The 15,808-nt window shown below is 48.8% G+C and overlaps 1 protein-coding gene and 1 long non-coding RNA gene across 3 annotated transcripts in view; one reads left to right on the top strand and one right to left on the bottom strand.

Moving 5' to 3' along the window:
- The window catches only part of LOC119954733 (A disintegrin and metalloproteinase with thrombospondin motifs 20-like), a 469,933-nt gene that overhangs the window by 23,537 nt on the left and 430,588 nt on the right, over window positions 1-15,808 (bottom strand). The window contains exons 32-35 of the mRNA XM_038780255.1: window positions 6,921-7,121; window positions 4,450-4,579; window positions 236-330; window positions 63-157 (exon numbers count right to left, since the gene is read on the bottom strand). Of these exons, the coding sequence (XP_038636183.1) occupies window positions 63-157; window positions 236-330; window positions 4,450-4,579; window positions 6,921-7,121 (521 nt within the window). The remainder of the gene's footprint in view (window positions 1-62; window positions 158-235; window positions 331-4,449; window positions 4,580-6,920; window positions 7,122-15,808) is intronic.
- LOC119954734 overlaps window positions 13,240-15,808 on the top strand; it is a 117,911-nt gene continuing 115,342 nt past the window's right edge. For both annotated transcript variants that reach the window (XR_005458307.1, XR_005458309.1), the window contains exon 1: window positions 13,240-13,435. This is a non-coding gene — a long non-coding RNA (uncharacterized LOC119954734). The remainder of the gene's footprint in view (window positions 13,436-15,808) is intronic.

Here is a 15,808-nt window from a genome sequence, read left to right as displayed (position 1 = left end):
TTACGCAAGCAGGGCTCAATGAATAAGGCGAATATTTAATATTCTGCCAACAAATGACTTACCTGTATCCGTAGACTTCGGAGTAGTTGTCTGCTTCCCCACTGGATAAAGTTACATATTCCCTGGGATAATCAGAATGCATTCCTGCACAATATATCTGCAAACCAAAGTATCAATATAATGATGCAACACTCACGTTTCTGAGCAAACAGAATGCAGTATGGTAGCACAGTACCTGGATCACTTTGCCTTCAATTTTAAGCAGGTACTCCCCATCCTTTTGCACTTCTTTTGTCTTCTGGATATCACTACAACTTGCTGAAACATCACCTTTAAAACATCAAAGATTATATGTAGCATATCATCCATGGGATACTAAGCTATATGGTCCCATGTTGGGCTCAGCCCAGTGGGAATACTCAGCCTCTTCAGTTAGAAGGTTGTGAGTTCAGGCCCTGCACCAACGCAGTTGTAAATATGCCACCAGAAGTGCAGTGGTTCAGATCAGACATTAACTAAGGCACCGTGTGCCCTCCGAGGTAGAAACAAAATATTTTTTGACACGATTGGCAGAGCAGCAATGGCCATCACCCTAGCATCCTGACCAATATTTATACCTCATTCAAAATTACTAATAACTGATTGTCTGGTCATTGCCTAACTGCTGAGTGTAGAATCACCTGTGTGCAAATTAGTGACCATGCTTTCCTGCATGACAAAAGTGAACTTTGTCCCTCACTCTCTCCCCTTGCCTACTCTGTCCCTCACTCTCTCCCCTTGTCCACTCTGTCCTTCACTCGCTTTGCCCACTCTGCCCCTCACACTCTCCCCTTGCCCACTCTGTCCCTCACTCTCTCCCTTTGCCCACTCTGCCCCTCACACTCTCCCTTTGCCCAGTCTCCCTCACTCTCTCCCATTGCCCACTCTGCCCCTAACACTCTCCCCTTGCCCACTCTGTCCCTCATCCTTTCCCCTTGCCCACTTTCTCCCCTTGCCCACTCTGTCCCTCACACTCTCCCCTTGCCCACTCTGTCCCTCATTCTTTCCCCTTGCCCACTCTCTCCCCTTGCCCACTCTGCCCTTCACACTCTCCCCTTGCCCACTCTGTCCCCTTGCCCACGGTCCCACATTCTCTCCCCTTGCCCACTCCGTTCTTCACTCTCCCCTTGCCCACTCCGTCTCTCACACTCTCCCCTTGCCCACTCTGTCCCCTTGTCCACTCTGTCCCTCACACTCTCCCCTTGCCCACTCCATCCCTCACTCTTTCCCCTTGTCCACTCCATCCCTCACTCTCTCCCCATGCCTGCTCCATCCCACACTCTCCCCTTGCCCACTCCATCCCCCACTCTGTCACTTACTCTCTCTCCCCTTGCCCACTCCATCCCCCACTCTGTCCCTCACTCTCTCTCCCCTTGCCCACTCCATCCCCCACTCTGTCCCTCACTCTCTCCCCTAGCCACCGTCTCCCACTCTGTCCCTCACTCTCTCTCCCCTTGCCCACTCCATCCCCCACCCTGTCCCTCACTCTCTCCCTTGCCCATTCTCTCCATCATTCTCTCTCCTTGCCCACTCTGTTTCTCTCTTTTGGATGACTTCCAAATATTTCTATGACCATCAACCTTATCCCTGACTCTTTCACAAACATTTCCCATTCAAAGTCAAGTCACCATTTATATTTCTGTGTAATTTCTGTGCAGTTTGGTGTATGTGTTTTACTCTGTGTTAGGTTTAAATTTTTCTCCAAGTGGATTCTTCTAACTGGATAACTCCACTTTGTCACAAATGTGCATCCACAGTGAGCGAGTCCCTGGAATATTTGATTAAACAATCAGAGTGTTGTGACCAAATGGCCAATCAGGGCATCGAAAGGCTAACCAATCAGGGCAGCAGAAAATCTCCCCATGCCGAACAAGTCCAGAAAAGAAGAATTCTTCACTGGTGTTGGTCAGCCTGGCCTCAGCGTGATTTGGGAGGGACCTGAATATCAGGGCCATCGCTAAACATTCTTCTCGGCCTACCGCCAGAGGTCACTGCTCATCCTGCATGCAGAGCTGCCGGTCTCCAATTGGCCAGCAGCTCTATGAGGCAGGACATCTTCCTGGAGATGGGCAGAAGTCAGGCCTCATGCTAACTAAAGGGCTGTCGCCCCAAGAAACTAAAGTGGTGCGAGCTGTTTATATGGAATATTGTTCGATTGACCCAAATCCGCTGGCCTCCAGATTGTCGGAGACCCGACACATGACGCGAGAGAAATCCTGACGTTCTGACCTCTATGGGAATTGTCTGAGAAATGTCAACATCCAATGAGCAATTCCCCTTCTAACGGGACCTTCCGCAAATTTCCCTGACTCTAAATTAGAATTGGAGACTTCAGACAGTTCTGATTTACTTTCCTGAGTAGTTATCCAGGAAACGTTGGGCAAATAAAACTTAGTTTAATTCCTGGGTAAATACAGAACTGACCATCCCTGACGCCCCCGCCCCTCCTCACCCCAACTCCCTTCTGGACCCCGGATTTTCCTCCCAGAATCCTGACTAACCCCCCACCCCTCCCCCCCCCCGATTTTCCCCAACTAGCTTTCCAATCATCCCGAGCTGACTACCCCTCCTGACTATGCTCTCATGCTGCCAACCCAACTACCCACCCAACCAGACTGAAAGCTCCTCACCACTCTATCCGATCCAACTAATCCTCTACCCACTTACCCATCTCACCCATCTGCCACCTCAACCATCTGACCCACCGACTGACCCACCTCACACCAACCAACCCATTCACTCATTCACCCATTCGCTAACATTCATGCCGGATCTTTAGACTTACCACACAGAATCTAGTGCTGTAAAAAGGGGACCATGTCCTGTCTTCTCCCCGCTTTACAGAGCTGCAACACAGCTCTCAGGGGGAACCTTGCCCTCCACATATCTGATAACACCGGATTTGGTGGACCCTGCCAGACACGAGGAGCAGTGTCGAGGCAGTGGAAGGTTCGAGTGGAGGGACAGTCTGGCGATTGCCACTTCTCAGGTATTCGGGCCATTATCCCCGAAGAGCTAGCTACTAATTGTTTTGTGAATAAATATCCTGGAGTACCACGTTCACTACAGTCTGTGTCGAGTAAAAATGTGTTGGTGCATCGGACTACCAGCCACATAATAATAATTGTTATTAGTGTCACAAGTATTAATTCTCTGATGGGGGTAACACACAGATTGATTATTAATTAAATTGAATGTACAATTAAGTTCATTAACACTGCAATCAAGTTACTGTGAAAATCCCCTAGTCGCCACACTCCGGCACCTGTTCAGGTACACTAAGGGAGAATTTGGATTGTCCAATTCACCTAACAGCCCGTCTTTTGGGACGTGTGGGAAAAGACGGAGCACCTGCAGGAAAACCACAGATCCGGGGAGAACGTGCATACTCCACACAGACAGTGACGCCAGGCGGGAATCGAACCTGGGTCCTTGGCCGAGAAGCAACAGTGCTACCATGCCGCCCATTTGGAGAGCTGCAGGAGATACACTTGAATAAGTTCCACATATTCAGTCTGAAGTATGATTATTTCTAACGTTTGAGAACAAAAATATATAAACACTATCAAAGTTAAATTAGCAACAGTAAAAGAGGACAAAAGCAGGCATAAGAGCTCATTTTTAAATCAGACCCATCAAGCGAGGAGATTTGCTTGGAGGGAGTGGTTGCTTGGCAAATCGTGGAGCCTGTGATTTTCCCACTGTTACTTTAAGTGGACAGAAAATTAGGCACTGCAGATCCGCGATTTCCCGACCAGCAGCCATTGCCGCTGCTTTTCACTGGGATTGCCAGTTGTGGGAATCACCCCTACTTAAAAAAAAAACACCTTCTGAATTTTGTTTTCAGATTAATAAATAATAAAGCTGATTTTCGAGTTGCATTTTTGACTGCCATTTCTTTGGGGATGGTTTCAGCATCACAGCATGTGAATTTAAATCACTGGAGCCTGGAACTCCCTCACATTGTCAGCTGCCGAGTTAACAGTATTGAGGGGCTGTAGCTTGGCAGCACTTCCATGACCTCATCCTGGTACTTCAGTCTGCCCGACTACATGTTGTGAATTGAATCAGTTTGCCCGAGAGGGAACACTGACATTCTGTTGAAGAACTGAAGTAGGGGCAGTTGGCTCCTAGTTGAGAGGGAGTGGGAAGGGTTGAATCCTCTCTTTGTCAATCCTCTGGCAGCGACGTGAAAAAAAAAATCCAATCATTTTCCGCTATGCAATCTTTTTATACAATAAGGTTTGGGTGGTATTATTTGAAAGTTTTTTCACCACAACAGGGAGGGGAAGGAGGAATTAAATTCTCTGATGGGGGTAACACACAGATTGATTATTAATGAAATTGAATGTACAATTAAGTTAATTACGTATTTTTTGTTAAAAAGCACTTTGAAATCAAATTACTTACAAACATTGTTGAAGCATGGAGTCTGAAATTGTGGCTTCTGGTTTGAAAGGCACAGTTCACTAAGGTGACTGTCATCAGTCAGGCATTGCACATTTCTCTCCATTATCCCTACACCACAGGTCACTGAGCACTGAAATAAGTGGATAACTATCTTAGTGAGGAATAAAAACAAGTGATTTATGTTCACTACAATGCATTTACATGAGGATTGATATTCATTCACTTCATTATGCAGCTGGTGCTGAAATGCATTATTAACTGATAATTCAGCTTGTTCACTGTTGTGTGATTGTATGAGACTTTTACATTTCCTCAGGTTAACTCTGAGTTCTTCTGGCCTTTGTACTGACAAAGTCAATGTTAACATAAAATAAATTGTCTACCCCCCCCCCCCCCCCCCAAAAGTCAACAATTGGTCAAAAAAATACTGTTAGCAAGTATTGAAACATCTCAAACGTTGACAGAATCAATTTCCTTGTTTAGCCTTTGTGATAGCTTTAGCCATGTGGAATCGCCTGCAGGTTATGGAAGCCTGAAGCCTATTCCAAAGACTTGAGTGCACAATGTAGGCTGGCACTTGAGTGCGGTACTGAAGGGCAGGCTGCTTGACTTTCAGAAGAGAAGTTAAACCCAGGTGCCATCAGAGGCAGGTGTAAAAGAGAGCAAGGCACAATTCGCAGAGCAGGGAAGCTGTTCTAGTGCCCTGGGGAATAAACCTTGGCCATGGGATCTTTTCTGTCCACCTGCGAAGACCTCATGTGTGAGCACTGAGGCGAGGCTGCTCACTATGTCACCCTCAGGATTCATCTGTGCGCCAGTAAATATAGTCATTTAGTAAACATCTGGGTTCATTCAAATTCTTGCAGCTCCAGCACAATTGTTCTTCAGTAATGGGAGTCTGCCACTAAAAAGATCGATACAACTGAACAATCATGAATGATTGCAACACGATATACGAGATGGGCTAAGGTTTTGGAAGCAGATTTTGATCATAATTAGCAACTGGTTACGAGGTGGAAAAACCAGATATCACTGCTTATTTGGCTCTAATCGAAATATATTACCTAATTCCGTGTCAATTTTCTTCCCTGTCTTCTCCCTGGGGCATATTGATTCCTTGTGGAGTTGATGCCCAGAGGTTGTCACCTGGGTTCTGGTGCTTCACAAGGAGACAATGGATGCAATTGTACCTGTATTTGGCAGTGCGGCAGTGGGCGGGAAAAGTGGTGCCGAAGTTGCCGGCATCAACGGTGGCTTTTTCCGTCGTATCTTTTGGGAGCACAGGAAAGAAAACATCAAGTGGCGGATCCTACATTATCACGCTTGTGGGTTGGGTTCGCCTCGAGCAACTTTGTTTTTGAAAGATCCGGGTGCCATTCCTAAAGGCCGTCCCAGTTCACATGCATTCACCGGGAATTATAATAACTAACGGTGAGATTCCCATTACGTCACTGGTGGGAGTGTGGGGCTGGGGGGGCACTGGTGGAAGGGGACACCATCACTTCACACTGTTTTGTCAGCATGGAACACAATTTGGGCCTCTTGTGAGATTTTCCACTCCGTCGTCAAACCCGCCCAATAAGAACGGGAGTGGGAAATCTGCTGAATATTTATATGTTGCCCTTAAAAGCGGGTGTTGAAATCTGATCAAAAGGGACACAACACTGTCTGTGTCCTCAAACAATACCCACACACCTGCACTTCCAGGCAAGCTTTGTTGGGTAGTGCTCAGGAATGTGAACCTGAACCTATTTTCCTCTCCAGAACAAACTCTAGCATCTCTATCGTCACTCTGGCTTGTTTCAACTAACTTGGTACATCAAGAATTGAACTCTTTTTTTTTGTCTGTATAATTCAGTTACTTGCAGATTGAACAGAATCATTAGGAGGCAGAGAACACCCGAGTATTCCCATTGGAATTAGATTAAAGTCATAGAGCCAGAGAGGTCTGCAACACAGAAAGAGGCCCTTTGGCCCACTGTGTCTGCTCCGGCCATCAAGCACCAATCTAGTACTAAAACTACCAAAAAATCACATTCATTCAACATTTTAAGTCACATCATCGTGAGTCAACTTACTCCTTTTAGTGGACATGGAACGTAGAAATCAGTCAGGGTGGATGAGCACTAAGTGGGGCACTAGCAGGGGCAGCACGGTAGCAGGGGGAAGCACGGTAGCATGGTGGTTAGCATAAATGCTTCACAGCTCCAGTGTCCCAGGTTCGATTCCCGGCTGGGTCACTGTCTATGCGGAGTCTGCACGTCATCCCCCTGTGTGCGTGGGTTTCCTCCGGGTGCTCCGGTTTCCTCCCACAGTCGAAAGATGTGCGGATTAGGTTGATTGGCCATGCTAAATTGCCCGTAGTGTCCTAAAAAGTAAGGGGGGGGGGGGGGGGGGGGGGGGTTGTTGGGTTACGGGTATAGGGTGGATATGTTCTATGTTCTAAGTGCAGTTTTGCAAACGCAACATACCTTGCTCCAGGCTCCCACTCTCCAGCTGGCTGATGGAGGACACTCTCTGACATTACATTCTTCAATATTGATGGGTGGTGGATCTAGACAGTCACTGATTGATGGTGATGGTGGATCATACGAATAATGGTCTTGGGCAGAGTGGACCTCGGTGCAGTAAACCATCCTTTGCTGATACCCTGGGCCACAGCTTGCTGAACACTGAGTAATTAAAATGAATATGTTCTAATGGACACTGCTGTTCAGAATTATAGATTGCAATATTGTACATTCTGTAAGCATGCATTTCCATTAATATCATCATATCTTTAATTCATCTCTAAGCTTCAATAGCAAAATATAATACACTAGAAGTCTCCTGCTTTACAGTGTTCAGAAGTGGGAGAAACAAAATGGGAAGTAGCTACAGGAGTTTGTTAGTTATCGGCTTGCATAGAGATATTCTCTCCCTCATTTATCTATATCTGATACATTTTCATAGAATCAAGGGCCGGGATTCTCCCTTCTGGAGACTAAGTCCCCACGCCAGCAGAAAAACCGGCACCAACCACTCCGGCATCAACAGCCCCCGAAAGTGTGGAATTCTCCTCATTTTCGGGGGCTAGGTTGACGATGGAGGGGTTGGGGGGTTCTCTTCTCCGCGCCAGCCCCCAGGCAATACCTACCTGGGCCTGGTGTGGAAGAAAGAGGACCTCCCACGGAGCAAATCTGCCCGCAGATCGGTAGGTCCCGATCGCGGGGCCAGGCCACCGTGTGCGCCCCCTCCGGGGGTCAGATACACCCGTGCCCTCCCAAGGACCGTCCCCACATACTCACCTGCCAGGTCCCGCTGGTGCTTCAGTTGAGTGATTCACGCTGGCGGGACTGGCCAAAACCGGACGGCCACTTGGCCACGCTGTTAACGGCCCTTGACCAGCATGGTGGGAATCCCGCCACCGCCCGAAAAACGGCGCCGGAGAACACGGCAGCTGGCGTCGGGGGGGGATTTGAGCCTTCCCTCGGGTTGTCTGACCCGGCCGGGGGGAGGGGGGGGGGGGGTGTTCGGTGAATCCCGCCCAAAGAATTTACAGTTTAGAAGGAGGTCATTCGATCCATCGAGTCTACACCAGCCCCTGAGAGAGCACCCTACCCAAGCCCACACTTCCACCCTAACCCAATAACCCAGCAACCCCACCTAACGTTTGGACACTACGGGCAATTTAGCATGGCCAATCCACCGAACCTGCACATCTTTGGACTGTGGGAGGAAGCTGGAGCACCCGGAGGAAACTCACGCAGACACGAGGAGAATGTGCAGACTCCGTACAGACAGTGACCCAAGCCGGGAATCGAACCCGGGTCCCTGGAGGTGGAGGGGGTTCAGGAATAGGCTCAGCCATTGAGAGAACCAGCAAGCTCCACAAATTACAGTCCTCTCTGAGCCTTATTCTTGTATGGGGATGGGCTCGCTATTTTTCCAGGTGCTGGCCCAGAATCCTGCTGGACAACCTGAAGCCCATCAATGAGAGGCCACACAATCCAGTGAGTTATTTCTAAGACTGGAAGCATGAAACAAATTGTGAAATAGTTACATACAAATGATGCTAAATATAATTCCTCTCAACCCTGTCAGAAGTTAGACCATAACCGGCGAGGGGGAATACGAGAGGCGGTTGGCCACATCTGAAGGAATTGACAGAATGTGAGGAGCGGGCAGTCCAGCTGGCAGGGGTGGAGCCGGACCGGGTCATTAGAGATGTGGGGACTGGATTTGGGCCTCCAACCAGTAAGGACTGATGCATGTCTCAGAAACTTCAGGGCCAAGGGTGCCCTCCGTGTTGGATGCAGTGCGCGCTGTCACTCACTCTCTCTCCTCTCTCACTTATGTGACTCCCAGAAGAGGACAAGGCCGAGCCTTAAGAAGCCCTATTCAGTTCCAATACAAGCCCAAAACTGGAGTGGAGAGAGATCTCGGAAGAATAAAATGCAATAATAAAGGCATCATATCAGACACCTGCACGCTCCACCAGTCCAGAGACACACACCTCAATGGGTCTTAGTTCTAGTGCCCGACATCTGCTAGCGACGAGGAGACAAATCCCCGAGGAATCACTGGATGAATTCTGCCGTGTGCTTCTGGTATTAGGTAGGAACTATGACTGCCCGCAAGTTTCAGCTAGCGACCACACAGAACTTTTAATCCGGGACGCATTCGTTGCAGGTATGCTGTCCTCCCAAATCCGTCAGTGGCTGCTGAAGAAAGAGAACTGGTCCTCAAGGAGGCACGGGCCCTTGCTAGCTCCCTGGATGTGGCCTCCCGAAACGCCCGCGCGTATGTCCCTGACCGCGCAGCAGCCCCTTGGGCAGTGTGGAACCCCCCTGCGGCCGACACCGATGCATCCCCCATCCCCCAACATGTTTGTGCCGCGCAGCTACCGGGCAACCCCGGGGGGCCCCGCTGTTATTTTTGCGGGCAAGCCAAGTGCCCCCGGCAGCGCTACCCGGCCCGCTCCTCCACCTGCAAAGGGTGCGGCAAAAAGGGCCATTTTGTGGCGGTGTGCCAGGCCCGGGCGGTCGCCGCGGTCTCTAGGGGCGAACCGGGACCGCCATCACAACTCCCTCCATGAGCCACATGCGGCCAGCGCCATCTTCCTTTTCCCAAGCCACGTGTGGGTCCCGGGCGCCGCCATTTCGATCCCCAGAGACCACATGCGATGGATGGGTACCGCCATCTTGCACACCCCCAGCCATGTGCGACCAGTGGGTGCCGCCATCTTGGCTGGAGTCTCAGGACCTCGATTCAGATGACCACACACCGCCCGAGGAAAATCTCCAACTTTTACCACGACTCGCCTCGGTGACCCTGAACCAGTCTCGGCCCCGAACACTCTCGACCGCAACGACGACCGTGCTCATCAACGGGCGCGAAGCATCGTGCCTGATCGACTCTGGGAGCACGGAGAGCTGTATACACCCCAACACGGTAAGGGGCTGTCCTCTTACCATCCACCCAGTTAACCAAAGAATCTCCCTGGCCTCCGGGTCTCACTCTGTAGAGATCAAAGTGTTCTGCGTAGCAAACCTCACGGTCCAGGGAAGGGAATTAAAAAATTTCCGGTTCTACCTCCCCCTCACATCTGTGCTGCCACGCTCCTAGGGTTAGACTTCCAATGTAACCTCCAGAGTTTAACTTTTAAATTCGGCGGCCCTATACCCCCCTCACTGTCTGCAGCCTCGCGACCGTCAAGGTTGATCCGCCTTCCTTTTTGCGAACCTCACCCCGGATTGCAAACCCGTCGCCACCAGGAGCAGATGGTACAGTTCCCAGGACCGGACCTTCATTAGGTCGGAAGTCCAGCGGTTACTGAAGGAAGGTATTATTGAGGCTAGCAACAGCCCCTGGAGAGCGCAATTAGTGGTTGTAAAGACCGGGTAGAAGCATAGGAAGGTACCACCAGCTCCCCATCCGCCCTAGCGCAAATACACTGCATTCGAAGCAGATGGGCGGCTCTACCACTTCCTAAGGTTCTCTTCGGTGTCACAAATGGAGTCTCGGTCTTCCAACGGGAGATGGACCGAATGGTTGACCGGTACGGTTTGCGGCCACGTTTCCGTACCTCGATAACGTCACCATCTGTGGGCACGACCAGCAGGACCACGACACCAACCTCTAAAAATTCATCCACACCGCAAAAATCCTTATTCTAGCCTACAACAAGGACAAATGCATATTCAGCACCGACCGTCTAGCCATCCTCGGCTACGTAGTGCATGATGGAGTTATAGGCTCAAATCCCGAACGCATGCGCCCCCTCATTGAGTTTTCCCTCCCCCACTGCTCAAGCCCTGAAACGCTGCCTGGGATTTTTTTCATATTATGCCGAGTGCGTCCCCAACTATGCGGACAATGCCCGCCCACTAATTCAATCCACGGTTTTTCCCCTGTCGGCAGAGGCCCACCAGGCCTTCAGCTGCATCAAATCGGACATTGCAAAGGCCACGATGCACACAATAGATGAATCCCTTCCCTTCCAAGTCGAGAGCGATGCGTCCAACGTAGCTCTGGCGGCCATCCTCAACCAAGCAGGCAGACCCGTGGCCTTCTTCTCATGCACCCTCCACACTTCAGAAATCCGCCATTCCTCCTTTGAAAAAGAGGCCCAGGCCATAGTAGAAGCTATGCGGCACTGGAGGCATTACCTGGCTGGCAGGAGATTCACTCTCCTCACTGACCAATCGTCGGTTGCTTTCATGTTTGATAATGCACAGTGGGGCAAGATAAAGAACGATAAGATCTTACGGTGGAGGATCAAGTTCTCCACCTACAACTATGAGATCTTGTATCGGCCCGGGAAGCTAAACGAGCCTCCTCGGCACACGTGCCAACGCACAAGTGGACCGACTCCGCACCCTCCACGAGGACCTCTGCCACCGGGGGGTCACTCGATTCTTCCATTTCATCAAGACCCGCAACCTGCCCTACTCCATCGAGGTCAGGACCGCCACCAGGAACTGCCAAATCTGTGCGGAGTGCAAGCCGCACTTCTACAGGCCAGAGAAAGCTCACATGGTAAAGGCTTCCAGTCCCTTTGAACGCCTCAGTATGGACTTCAAAGGGTCCCTCTCGTCCACCGACCGCAACACGTATTTCCTGAACGTGATTGACGAGTACTTCCGGTTCCCATTCGCCATCCCCTGCCCCGACATGACCGCAGCCACCGTCGTAAAAGCCCTCCACAGTACCTTTACATTGTTCGGTTTCCCCGCCTACATACACAGCGATAGGGGGCCCTCCTTTATGACTGACGAACTGCGTCAATTCCTGCTCAGCAAGGGCATTGCCTCGAGCCGGACGACCAGTTACAACCCCCGGGGAAACAGACAGGTGAGAGGGAGAACGGAACAGTCTGGAAGACCGTCCTACTGGCCCTACGGTCCAGGAATCTCCCAGTCTCCCGCTGGCAGGAGGTCCTTCCTGATGCTCTCCACTCCATCCGATCACTGCTCTGTACCACGACAAACGAAACACCTCAAGAACGTCTCCTTGTCTTCCCTAGGAAGTCCTCCTCCAGGACCTCGCTCCCGACCTTGCTGGCAGCTCCTGGACCCATCCTTCTCTGCAAACACGTGCGGGCGCACAAGTCGGACCCATTGGTTGAGAGGGTCCACCTCCTTCACGCTAACCCTCAATACGCCTACGTGGCGTACCCCCGACGGCCGACAGGATACGGTCTCCCTACGGGACCTGGCACCCACTGGATCTCCACCCACACCCCCATCACCACACCCACTCTCTCTCCCACCGCCGCACCCCACAGTCGCCTCCTTCCCAGGTGGATTGGTCCTCCCACTGGTCCCATCTAGGGTTTGATGAAGCTACCGAAGAAGCCGAAGCCACGCTCCTGGAGCCACGGATGCCTGAGCCGGCGGCTGCATCACCGCCGTAAATGCGACGGTCGCAGAGGATCGACTAATTGCTTCATTTTGACACATGAATGTAAATAAATACTGTAAATAGTTGCAACATGTAACGAGGCAAAACACAGTTCTAATGTATACCAGGTACCACCATAACCTTAAACTCTACCACTGTATAACGCGAGACCACCACCCCCGCCGGACTCTTTTTTTAAACAGGGGGTGAATGTGGTAGTCGGTATTAGGGGTATTACGGTACCCAGGTTGATGCTGTCAGACCATTGGTGTGGGACGTACCTGAGACAGCAAGATCATTGGTGAAGCCAGCCTGCTGGTTCCGCCCAGTAAGGCGGAGTATAAGAGCCTCTGTCTCCCCAGCTGCTTGCGCTGCTGGGGAAAACATCTAGCACAATTAAGCCTTCAATTGTCATCCAATCTCGCTTCTGGAGTCATTGATCGAGCATCAATGATTAATCTTCATTATTGCCAGCTGTACAGAAATGTAGTGCTCTGCATATGTAGAGAGCAATTGGAATTGATCTAAAATGAAACAAAAAGCTCTGCAAACTAAGTCTAAATGGATTATATATTGATGGCTTATTTTGGATGGCCTCCACCCAGTTTTGGTTTCTTTTAATCCAATCAGTTCCTTAACGAGCTTGTGTTTACCTTAAATATTCAATAACTTGTATGTTGCTGTCAAATTTCCCATCTTCAAGTCAAACCGTGTGATATATTGCTGCCCAATCACTCTTTATTGCAATACCCCCCCCCCGTTTCGTCATCCATCTTCCTTTCTTCTGCTCGTGTTCCCACACCTACTCCACTCCAGATTTTGTTCCTTCTTTCTCTGTTCAGATCTGGTTTAGATTATTGCCTGTTTAACCAGCCTCCTCTCCCTTGTGCTTTACAGAAACGAACAACTCCACAAGAGCTGCTGAACTGTTCAGGAAATGGAGCATTATGTCCAGCTTCAGCTTGAAACTGATAAAAACACCACACTGCGATGTGTCTTGTATCAATCAATTCCACCGTACGGGGCATTCTGACCAAATAATTTGATCCAACCCGTTTTTCAAGGTCTCAGAAATAGTTGCTGGATGTTTCACCTAAACACGGTAATGAAATATTATTGCTCCATTCAAGGAATTTTATTTTTGTGTTTATAAGACAGATTCTGACTGTTAGGTGCTTGAAGCAGTAATTATGCTGCCAGTGTTTTTTAAAAAAATTAATTGTATTCATTAATTTTTTTTTGTTTCAGCATGAAATTTCTTGTCATCCCAGCCAAAACGTTGATCATTTCTTCTTTGTAGTTTGAAAGATCTAGGAGTCTCCTGTGGCTTTATTTACAACATTAACTTTGTTTTTAAGGCGCTGATTCTTTTAGTCGATAAGTAAAATTCTATCTGCAAGTTGAGAAAACTTGTAAATGGCAGCCTCCAACTCAAAAATGCACCTGTGTTCAAGTTTGCAGTACATGTGCATGAATGAAGGGCTGATTGAGAGAGATGGTCAAGTTTTAGAAATATACAGTTTTCTTCCATCGTAAAATCGACAGACCTATGAGATACATTTTTCTGGTTCCTTTCTTTTGTCATCCTCTCCCGAAGATACTGATTTCTTTATTTGACAGGATCACAGCTGCGCTATTCCACTTGCCCAGTTGAATCTAAACAGTGGGAAGGTTGCTTGACCATAGGAGCACTCAAATCTGAGACTGCTCCAGTTCTCATCTTGGGTTGACAACAATGGCCTCTTTCTGCACTGTTGTAGAGCTAAATTAATTTGTTGGAGTTGAAAGATAATAACCAGACCAGGATCCCTGGACTAAACTTTCCCTTGCTGAATGAGAGCTGCTGAGGCCAAAGGTAGCATCTCTATCATGGCCCTTAAACAGCCGTTAAAGGAGTTGATGTGAAAAATCCATGCATGCCTTTAGGTATCTCTCGACTCGACTGTCCCAATGCTTTGCTGGCAAAGTGCCATTTCCCACCCTCCTGAGTTCATCCAAATCTCTGCTGCCTATGTCCTAACTTGCACCAAGTCCCAGTCACCCATCACCCTTGTGTTAATGGACAAATATTGGTACCCAGGTCAACAACACTTCAAATTTGAAGTGCTTATCCTTATTTGCAAGGGCTGTTAAATGCAAGGAAGTTCAAATTTGGTGGAGAATTTTATAAAGCTTCGATTAGACAACTCAAGAAAACTTTGAAAATTAATTTAGGTCTACAACCCTGTAATATCTGCACTCTTCCATAGAACCACAGAATTCCTAAAGGTGCAGAAAGAGGCCATTCGGCCCATCGAGTCCGCACTGAAAGGGCACTCAACCTCGACCCATTCCTCTGTCCTCTCCCCATAACCCCACCTAACCTGTTGCTAAGGGGCAATTTATCATGGCCAATCCACCTAACCTGCACATCTTTGGACTGTGGGAGGAAATTGGAGCGCCCGGAGGAAACGCACAAAGTGTGTGGGGGGGGGGGGGGATGTGCACACTCAAGGTTGGAATTGAACCCAGGTCCCTGGCGTTGTGAGACAGCAGTGCTCACCATTGTACCACCGTGCTGCCAATTTTGGCATCTTCAGCAGACCCAGTTTTAATCACACCACCATATGGCTGTGAATAGTTTTAGAGTTGGAATGAGGAAACTACATAGCTGCAATGGAAGTAGCTCCCAATGAATTTCCGCCCAGTCTCTCAACATCCTTTTTTGAAAGTTCTACACTGTACAACACAAATTGTAAAACTAGGGACTCTGTGCAGAATCTTGGTACAAAAGTTAACATTTCCTACGCAAAGTATATCCAGCATTTGTTACATTTGGGGGTTTGATTTATGGGTCCTCTGGGGCTGGGGTCAGAGATGGTTGGGTGCTAAAATTAGCCCCATTGGCTGCGGTACCAGTTCCCCAACTCCAAACTGCCCTCGGATTATTTTTCAGGATTAATCTCCATATTAACTGTATATTTTCAATTAACTATACACAAATAATTTCACTTTTTCAACTTTGATGCTGGAGATCCCTTCTTTGTATCTATGTTTTGTGTTGTCTTTCAATATTCACTGCTTCACATTTACATTAAAACTCAGAAATCCCTTCTGAACCCATCCATTTAAGTAACTGGGATCTCTCTGAATGGATGCCGTTAATCTCTCCAGCGGCCACGTGGTTGGTGGGACCTTTGTGAGGGAGGTTGGGAAACATCATTTTGCCATTATGTCTTCAGTTGGTCTCTGTAAATAGCCTCATTCAAATATGGAGATTTTAGAGGCAAAAAAGTTCCTTTATATCAAACTCTTCCTTCTGGTAACCTACTTCTGTTGAAAATTATCGAGTGCCCCTGTCAATGGGCACCATGAAGTCATTGACGGTGGCTCAATGAGATACTTCCATATGATGTAGCATTGCATGAAATGCAAGGCATTTATAGCATGATGTACTTCAGAATTTAACAGGACGAACAGGCTTTTTGACACTGAG

Source organism: Scyliorhinus canicula, chromosome 20, assembly GCF_902713615.1.
Source record: "Scyliorhinus canicula chromosome 20, sScyCan1.1, whole genome shotgun sequence".
In the NCBI taxonomy this organism is placed as follows: Eukaryota; Metazoa; Chordata; class Chondrichthyes; order Carcharhiniformes; family Scyliorhinidae; genus Scyliorhinus; species Scyliorhinus canicula.
This window is presented reverse-complemented; position numbering and strand designations above follow the sequence as displayed.